The sequence below is a fragment of the Phoenix dactylifera genome, unplaced genomic scaffold (genome assembly GCF_009389715.1).
Source record: "Phoenix dactylifera cultivar Barhee BC4 unplaced genomic scaffold, palm_55x_up_171113_PBpolish2nd_filt_p 000178F, whole genome shotgun sequence".
NCBI classification, from domain to species: Eukaryota; Viridiplantae; Streptophyta; class Magnoliopsida; order Arecales; family Arecaceae; genus Phoenix; species Phoenix dactylifera.
The window spans coordinates 592,596-602,593 of record NW_024067711.1 but is presented as its reverse complement, the minus strand read 5'-3'; the positions used below and the strand labels follow the sequence as shown (position 1 = coordinate 602,593).

The window sequence follows — 9,998 nt, the reverse complement described above, 5'->3', positions numbered from 1 at the left end:
TCCTCTCGTTCTCTCCTTCTCTTCTTCCTTCTCTTTCCCTCTCCTCCCCTGCAATGGTCCTCCATCAGATGGTAAACTCCCAGAGGACTAGGGAGAAGCCTGGCGGCTAAAATGTTAAGCTGCACGCTATGCCTTGCTGGAGGGAAAGCTTTACAGGAGGACATTCAGTCTACCCCTTGGTGGAGAACCACTGCAGGGAGGAGAGGGAAGGAGGAGAAAGAAGAGAAAGAGAGGAGAAGGAAGAAGAAGAGAAGAAGAGAAGGAGAGGAGGAGGAGGAAGAAGAAGAAGAAAGGAGGATAGAATTTTTATTCAATCATTAAATGCCCTAATTCATGAGTGGGGTGGCCTTTATATAGGCCTTACATCATGAATTGACCAAGTCAATTAATTGACAACTAACCAAACTTGGACCCTTCAATTAATTGACTAAGTCAATCAATTGATTACATACCAAAATCGATCCAATCACTCGACCCAATTATATGACTCAATTGACTTGATTAATAACAAAACAGCTGACCAATTGACTTAACTAAAACAACAGTAAATAATACAATAAAATAAAAGTGTCTCAGACTCAAATGGACCCAATCTGGATCTGACTCAATCTAGTGGTGCAAGATCATCTTCGAGATATAACGATGTCAATCCCTAGTACAAACGTGAGGGAGCGGCTCTGATGTCCCCATCAGATGGTTTCGTCTAGCTTGAGTCGGTCGCCGAGCTAACTCGTCATTGGGCCGAACTGAGATATCTCGATTTCTCAGGTCAACCACTTTTTGTTTACTCGTCTCGGCTTTTAGGTCGGCTTGGGGGGGAGTCCCGACTAGAATGCTTTGGAGAATTTTTGAGTGAGCCAAGATTGCCACATGGATATGAATTTGACTGCGCCATATCATCATACTCCTGAATGCTACATCAAGAAGTTACATGGCAGTTGAGACAAAAAAAAAAACTAGGTGTTTTAAGTCTTCTGTATCTAATATTAAAAATATATTATGTTTTATAAATTAGATTATTGTGATTGATCTCAACAAGATTTAAACCGAATCACATGTAAGGAAGTCTCAGATTAAACTTCTTATTCCACGTGGACTTGAATCCTCATCTGTAACTTCTATGGGTGAGAAATCAGGATTATCTGTGCGGCTAGATCATCAAATTAAAGTTGACCCTGGAACCAACCATTTTGTTTTGGCTCCACATTACTCAATTGGATTGATTTCAATCAAAATATTGATCTTAATTGGCTCATTGAGAGGTCAATAGAGCCAATATCGATCCAATTTGAGTCGCTTGTTGGATATCTCAAACACGGTGGTTTGGATGAAAGTTGGGGTACCACCTTTGGTCCACAACCCACCTTGTAACATACTAGCATGTGACATTTGCTTCCGCTTGGTGGATTCCTCACACTCCCGTTATTTTTGTTGCTTGCTGTCTACCTTCATCCACACCGTCCAAATTACATAAATATCCCATATTGCATTGATCTCAACAAACGGAGACGTTTCTAAGAACTCCAAAAGACTGGCATTTCCACCTCTTTATCCAGTTAAACAAAAGCCTCGAAAATATCACGTTATCATCAACTAATAATAATTATTCCTTCTAAAAGTTAAATATTTGTAATTATTTCTTTAAAATACATATATTTATTTTCTCGATTCGATGGCTAATAGTTGATAAGCCTCCTATATAGCGTATGCATACAAACGCTTACCGGCATAAAAGACCATCGGATAAAAATAAAAATAATGTATTTTATATACATTTATAGTAAAATAGAATACTTAATTTTTTAAAAATCCAACGCACAAACATCGCTACTCGTCACCTTCGCCACTCATTTCTTATAAAGGGTCGCCCACTGCCTTCTTCCCTCTTTATATTCGCTTCGTTTCTTCTTTACATAGACATGAATATCTTAAACCATTTCTCGTTCCTTCCCTCGTGAAATGAATCAAGCGGAATTGGAGGAAGAAAAGAAGGTGGTAAAAGTAGTAGGAATAGAGGGGACGAAATTTATTTGGATCTGCTAACGTATATCATGCATATATATATATAAACAAAGGAAGAAGGGATGGTGGGGAGAGGGCAGAGATGAGGAGGCGTTCTGCTATACTTCTGATGCCGAAGACTGCCAGATCTTAGGAAAAAAGGCCGATCAATCCGCCTTAGATCGGTGAGCACTTCCTTCCTCCTTCTTCGTATGCCACTTATCTTTTGTTATCTGATCGAGTCTTGGAGTCATGGATTCTTTGGATGGGATCCTCAAAGGATCTGAGTTTTCTTCGATCGGATTCAGAAGAATTCATTGCCTATCTTGCTATTGCTTGCTGGATTTATCCTTATATTCTTTGGCTCCATCACTGGATCCTTCTTTTGGATCATCTGATATTTTTTGTTTCTCACCCAATTCGCCAAATTTAATCAATAATTAGGTATAGGTAGGTACGATTTTGTATAAGAATCGTTTTTCCGTTTCGAATTGTATATTTAAGCTTGGATCTGACACTGAACGATTGTATATCCATTTAACTGGGTGTGTTTGATTCCATTTGATTAGTGGAGAAAACCGATGCTTTCTAAATTGGGTGTTTAGATGCATGGGATGATGATGATGATGGATTGTGTGGTCATAATTGCAGAAGAGAGAATGGAGTCCGATCTTGGCAAGCTCTTCATTGGCGGGATCTCCTGGGATACCAATGAAGACCGCCTACGGGAGTACTTCAAGACTTATGGGGAGGTGGTTGAGGCTGTAATCATGAAGGACCGGACTACCGGCCGTGCCCGTGGTTTCGGGTTCGTCGTGTTTGCAGACCCTGCTGTGGCTGAGAGAGTCCTCATGGAGATGCACGTAATCGATGGCCGCAAGGTAACTTCTGATTTCTTCTAGTTTCATATTAATTGTTGTAGTTCAATCTCATTTGAGGCAATGCTGATGGTAAATTATGGTTATGGATTTGGAATGTCATCAATTAAGAGAATTGTCGACGAGCAAATTTGTCTATGTTAAAATCTACTATTGGGTCGATGAATAATCCTCAGGTGGAGGTGAAAAAAGCTGTTCCCAGGGTTGATCAGCACATCCTTAATAGAAACAACACCAGTATTCATGGTTCTCCAGGTCCTGGCCGCACCAAGAAGATATTTGTGGGAGGCTTGCCACCAAATATAACAGAGAGTGACTTCAAAAAGTACTTTGAACAGTTTGGGAATATCACTGATGTCGTCGTGATGTATGATCACAACACTCAGAGGCCAAGGGGGTTTGGATTCGTCACTTATGACTTGGAGGATGCTGTGGATCAGGTATTGCTTAAAACCTTTCATGAGCTAAATGGTAAGATGGTTGAGGTCAAGAGAGCTGTTCCTAAAGAATCGTCCCCAGCGCCCAACATGCGCTCATCTATAGGGGGATGTAATTATGGCCTGAATCGGGTTAATAGCTTTCTTAATGGGCATACTCAGGGTTACAATTCAAGCTCAGTATGTGGATATGGAATGAGAATGGATGGTAGATTGGGACCAGTAGCAAGTGCACAGATTGGGTTCTCTTCTTTTAGTCCTGGTTTCAGTATGGGGATGAGTTTTGAGCCTGGTATGAACACAAGCTTCGCGGGAACTTCAAGCTTCAACAACAACCTTGGATATGGGCGAGGTTTGAACCCTTACTATAGTGGAAATTCAAGTAGGTATCATAGTTCTATTGGTAATATTGGAGGTAGTGGTAATACTGGGTCAGTTTTTAGTTTAATGGCTCGTAATGCGTGGGGTATTGGTGGCATTAACTACGCTACAAACTCTGCAAGTTCTGATGCCTACATGACCTCAGGAAGTAGGAGTTTCAGTAGCTTTGGCAATAGTAGCCTGAACTGGGCTGGATCTTCTTCACTTATTTCAGCTCAGGGTGGGGGCAATGGATCAGACTATAATAATGGAAGCTTGAGTTATGAAACTGGTGAGAATAACCTCGGTTTGGGCCCCGGCAGTTTTGGAAGGAGTGGTCGAACTGGAGCTGCTAACACTTCCCTTACTGCAACAACCGGTGGGTATGAAGGAGATTATGCGGAGCTATATGGTGGTAGTTCAGTTTATGGAGACCCAACTTGGCGGTCAGCATCCTCTGAATTTGGTGGCACTGGCTCATTTGATTACCGGTTTGGGAATGCCACCTCAGATATAACAGGCAAGAGCTCTGTAGCTTATATGGGTGGCTATAATGTTACTAGTGGACACCCAAATAGAGGTAAGAAATTTATTTGATTCTATCAAAATGCCTGAAAGATGCATCTATTTTTCAATTTATAAACTCAAGAAAGGTATTTTGGTCTTTGGAAATCTGTGGATCTTTTGAAGTGGTTGGCAAAGCTGTGGGAAAAAGGAAGAGCCAAAATGTACACATAAACATAAACAACCATGTTTAGGCTAGGCTTGCTATATGAAAGGGTAAATTAAACATGCTTGACCAAGCTTCTTATTAAGCCACGCCCGATTCTATTTATTTTTGCAAGCCTATAGTGTTCAGACTCCTTCGGTTTATAAGTCAAGTTATAAAATCTGTTTGATCTCAGTTCATTTCCTAGATGAGCGCTAGGCTGAGCTTAAGCAAGCCGATTACCTTGCCAATCCTAAGCTGTTCATGAATTGCTCAGACTGTTTGTGGCCTTACATTGGATTCATGCCCATTCCTGACATGCATGGGCTGAGCTGCATAACTTAATGCTTACAGAAGCAACAACAAAATAGATGCCTGCCTGCAACCGAAATTCTCTCTATGTCAATCTGTTTTGCTTAGCGCATGCAGCAGTTGTTTGAATAGCATCTTGCACCCCTCAAGAATCCATATGAAGATTTTAAGGGTGTAAATTTAAGGTCATGCAAGTGGAGTTCTATTTGATTTATCCTGAAAGTAAATTCATCTTTTTGCTTCCTGTCTTTTGGAACTAAATTATTTTCTTAAAATGTTCTCTTCTGCATCTAGCCAAGATTTTGTTGAGGACACATATCTGGCTTATAAATATGCACCTCAACAAGGCCTGAAGGATTTGCTTGTGTTATTGCAAGTATAACAACATTAATCTGCCTCCATCGCTGTGAAGCGGGTCTTGTTGGTTTTGAGTTCAGCACTCTCCAGATCCAATTCATGTCATCTGAGTGAAAAGTTCAGGTCGGATAGGGTTTTGGATTGAATTTATTGATCCATAATGTTTCTTTGGGTTGAATTAGGTCAAGAATTTTCCAACCACAAACCATTAGAAGAATGAAATTTGTTAGTTTTATGCTGAACATACCTGCAAGAACATAGTAGTAAAACAACATGGCAACATTTTTGACATTATTAACAACTATTTTCTTACAAAACTGAAACGGGTTATTGACAACAACAAAAATTGTCATCAGCATTGATGATTAACTGCGTAAATGTTATTGGCCAAAAGGAAAAAAAATGCTTTCTTAAATTGGAGGGATGTAAAAAAGTGGTGTTTTATTGGGGTTCAGTTGGTGTTAGTGATCCATGTTTAATCTATGTTTGCAATGGGTCATACTTTTCCTTCTAGGTTTAGTCCAAATGACTTCAGTTCAGACCGAACATGGTTGTTTCAGGTCAGATCCTGATCAGAAGCAAGTTTCTTCTTTTAACCCAATCCAGCTGCTACCCTAGTGTGCACCTAGGCAATGGAGATTTCCATTCTAAAGAGAATTAATATCTACCCTCGAATTTGGTTTGGTATTCTGTATTTGACTTGAACAATCAAAACGTTGATTCCAGGAACTTTTTCTAACAAGGAATTATTTCTGAGAAAGTCGACAAATTTATACTCGATTTCACTGTCTAATGACTTTACAATATGTTTCAGTTATATTGCCATTTAAATGGAATTTTATTCAATTCTTTTTCTGCACATAGTAATGATTCTCATGACTTCTGTAAACGTAATGCACAAATGAATGCCCAATGGCTGACTTTATTATATTGGATTATATTGCTTTAAATATTAAGCAAATAATAGTGACGAGATTTTCTTCATCTGATGTCACTTAAGCATGTGTATGATAATTTTTTTAAACATTCTTATGTCCTTGTCTTGTAGATTCTAATATGAGGAAATTTATGCTTGGCAGAGGGCTGACATTTTTGCGTGCATTTTTTCCATCTTAGATATGTTCTTGTCAAGATTGGAGCAGAGTTATTGTGAGTGGAAATGTATGAAACTTTTCTTTCACAAAACTGGAGTTTCAATTTCTCTTTTTATTCTTTATATATATAAGTGAAGATTCCTGATTTTCTAATGTTTAAAAGGGTGAACCTTGGTGCAACGGTGAGGTTGCTCTACTGTGATATGGAGGTCATAGATTCGAAACACGGAAGCAACATCTCCATATGCGGCCTCATGCACTAGGCTGCCCTATTGTTTTATAATGTTTAATTGTTGATGAACATGTGCAGGAATTGCTGCATATGAAGATTATGAAGGTTTTGATTGGTGAAGAATCCAGTACATCAGGTGCCTGCCTGCAAAGTTTACATATCCCGTATATTATATGGGTTAGTTATTCAAATAGAGCTAACCAGGGAGATGTTCAGAAATCCAGATTTAGAGAATTTAAAGATAAAAAGATTTTGTGTAAGGTTTGGGATTTGAATTTAATTTCTACATTGGGTGTGCTTTATTTCTTGGGACTTGGTTGAGATGTAATATCTGATTGCGGGATATATTCGGAAGAGTGTTCAGATTTATGACAGCAATGTGCCAAATAAACTTCTAGTATTGTTCAAAACAAACAGAAAAGAAGGAAAGCAAACTACTTTAATATCTGGCAACATTGTTGCTTCTTGTCGGTATATTCCTTCATGTTTTTTCCTTCAATCCTACTTCGGGTGTACCAGATACTAGGTTGGGTTGCTGGTGTACAAGTACCAGGGATTCCATCTAGATGCCTAAAATAAAACATTAAACATTTTAAATCATTTCTATAGTAAAAAGTCTTCAATAGTGATCATTGTAGTTTCTCCATTCTTTATTGCCTTTGTTTGGTTTTTGGACTTTGTAGAATCATCCAGGATAGGACATTAGCTGTTTCTCAATTTAACTTGTACATGGGTATACCGAATCTTTTGAAATGCTTTCTAATTTGGAATTTGCAAGAAAAGTACACTTTATTTTCAATTATGCAAAACATACGTCATTTGTAATGATTTTATAACTAATCTATTTTGGACCTTACTGGGTTATTATACCCCTGCCCTCACGGTGCGTTAACCTACATTGCATGCATCCATTACCACTATTTTCTCATAAGAATAGCCGTTACTAAGCATGTACATTTATGTGAGCGGATGGCATTAATGGTCTAGTAAAATTTAAAGTAGCTTATTTTTACAAATAATAAGGATAAGAAGAAGAAGGAAAACAGTAATAATCCACAAATAAATATAAAAAAAATCTTTTTTGCTTATTGAAAGTAAAGTTGAACTTTTTCTACAAAATTCTCTTAATTTTAAGGCTTTGTTTGGTTGTGAAATAAGCTAACCCTAAGCAAATGGGTAAACTTAGTTGTAACTTTCTTTTCTTGGAATAATTACTCCACTAATATAAGATGTAGTAATTTATTCCGAGTCCACTGAAAAAAATAGCTTCATTTTGGAATAAATACATTTAACATATGAAGACTAAAGAAAGGTTCTTTTTCAACAACCCTATGTTTTGTATATAGCTTGTTCCAAGCACAAATAAAGAAGGGTTGTGATAGGTTGATGGATAACATAAAACTATAGTCACATCATAGAAGCATGAATCTCCTCTATTAAGAGCCCTATGAGCGATACACTCAATTTGACCTCGAGTAAGTGAGAAGTAAGCAAGGGTTCTCATACTATAACTAATGGGTGTAGGTAAAGAAGTTATTCCAAAAAAATAGAATATGTTTAGTAACTTGGAATATAAGATTGCTGATGGAAAATTAATGGAACTAGTAAATACAATATCTAGGAGCAAGGTTAACATAGCTTGGTTGCAAAATACTAAGTGGATAAGTGAAAAAGCAAAGGGACGTTGGTAAGACAAGTGTTTACACCCTATCTCAGCCTGAGAGTTGAGAGCAAGCATCGTGTGAACCATGTTTGATGAAATTGGAGCAGATGAGGGTCACATGACTTTTGTTAAACTAGATAAGAATTTAGGTGTGATAAATTTCATCTAATGAGAAGGCACAAAGCAAAGGAGGAGAGTTAGGTCATAATATTGATAAGTAGGCCAAAAGCACAGGACTTGGCCATGATCAACCATAATACATAGACATAGACAGAGGTGATTGAAGCAGTCTCAGAGTATTTCTAAGTACAATAATTGTATTATGGGCCGAAATAAAAGAGAGGGCCGATATAAACTTTGCTAAGATTGATGAGGTTATTGGTTTAACAGTTGATGCAGGGCGACTGTGCCAACGTTGATGCAGGGAGACTATACCAACATTGATGCAGGCGACTATGCCAACAAATGTGTATAGTGGAGGATAATTGGCATTAGTTATTAAAACCACTATGAGTGGAGGAAAGATGTAATAGTAATTGTCAGAGTAGGCATTCACTGATAGTACAAATAAGTGTAAATATATTTTTTAAAAGACCCTTTGATAATCCAAATCAATGCATTTTTATATTAGTTCTTAATCTACTAGTAGTTTTTAATCTAATACTACATGAACTTAGAATTTCTACTACTATAGCCCAGTGCTACACCTCTATCCCCATCTAGGTCCTTTTTTTTCGAACGATAGTGTGACTGTGGCAAAAGTCCTTTAAGATCAAGGCAACTGGGCATAAGCTACACTCTATCATCCTTTCAATCACAATCTTTCTAGCTAATATGATGCCAGTGGCATGTCCATGCACTCATCATACACCTACCAACAGGTTCTCTAAGCATGCCCACTCCTTGGGATGTCACGAGAGAGACTCTGCAGTGGCTAACAAGTTTTGTGACATGCTCGATAGGACATCTCATAGTTACCATCATGGCATTGCAGGAAAAAAATAAAAAAGTAGATGCAGAGAAAGTGGTTGTTGGGCTAAGGTTGCTCATGGAATGATATGTAGCATCTTCAACTTTGATAGTGGAATAGGTCGAAAAATCTGTTATTTATGGTTGAAAGCTGATAATGTTTGGCCGTATATTCTAGCATATCTTGTGGAAGAGAAAATCGATTTCGTCCTCATAAAGGATGAATTGATTTTATATACAAGTACTAAGGTTTATAAAGAATCATATTGGGGACTTCAGCTTATTACAAGAAAATGGTTGAAGACTAATGGGGCTCCCAAAATCAACTGATCGAGGGAGTGTAGTAATCAAGCCAGCAAGGTTCGACAAGACCGAAACATCAAAGGATATTTTAGTCAACGCCTAGCTGATATTGCAAATTGTTAGTCATGGTGGTTGCAGAGGATGGGTAGTAAAGTTGGTGAATCCAAGCTGACAATAGTTCATGATCAATGAGTAAAAGGTAAAAGTATAACAACTTTATAGCACTAGTTGTAAGCATCACGAGGGCTATAGGAAAACCTTCTCAAAGGGAGTTTCCTATGGGACGTGCATTCCATATTCATATATCAGAGGGTAGCACAATAATGCAAGAATAGATCCGGACCCGTACCTGGTGCTACATATAGTTCAAGATCCTCATATAGATTATGGGTAGCTTGGATCTCGATGCTATACAAAAAAACCACCGAAAGATCGAACAAAAAATAAATTTTGTCCGAAAGTGGAATAAATAAATAGTATCATATATTATCTCAAATGAAGGAGTTCCACTAAGATTTCGATCAAGAGACCAATGCATAAAATAATGATCTACTATGATTGATTCTATTCCACAAGTCTTCTATTGGCTTTCTTTTGGTAGACCTGAAGATGACTTAAAAAGGGTGTCGTTATCAAAGTCTTAACGAACAAACAAAAATTTTTATACTACTCTTACCATCCTC

The 9,998-nt window shown here is 37.9% G+C and overlaps 1 protein-coding gene across 4 annotated transcripts; it reads left to right on the top strand.

Annotated features, from left to right (window-relative positions):
* The first annotated feature begins 1,849 nt into the window (after positions 1-1,849).
* On the top strand, positions 1,850-6,835 carry LOC103696964 (heterogeneous nuclear ribonucleoprotein 1-like). Of its 4 annotated transcripts, none has more exons than XR_602486.3 (5): positions 1,850-2,186; positions 2,653-2,882; positions 3,056-4,256; positions 6,134-6,215; positions 6,459-6,835. XR_602486.3 is itself a non-coding variant. In XM_008778703.3 (5 exons), coding segments are annotated over exons 2-5 (1,470 nt in total). In that variant the 5' UTR covers positions 1,850-2,186; positions 2,653-2,660; the 3' UTR covers positions 6,461-6,835. The 4 variants fall into 4 exon arrangements, 3 of the variants coding, with proteins under 3 accessions (XP_008776925.1, XP_008776924.1, XP_026656873.1); XM_008778703.3 differs by having other exon boundaries at positions 6,171-6,215; XM_008778702.3 differs by having other exon boundaries at positions 6,103-6,215.
* Positions 6,836-9,998: the final 3,163 nt, after the last annotated feature.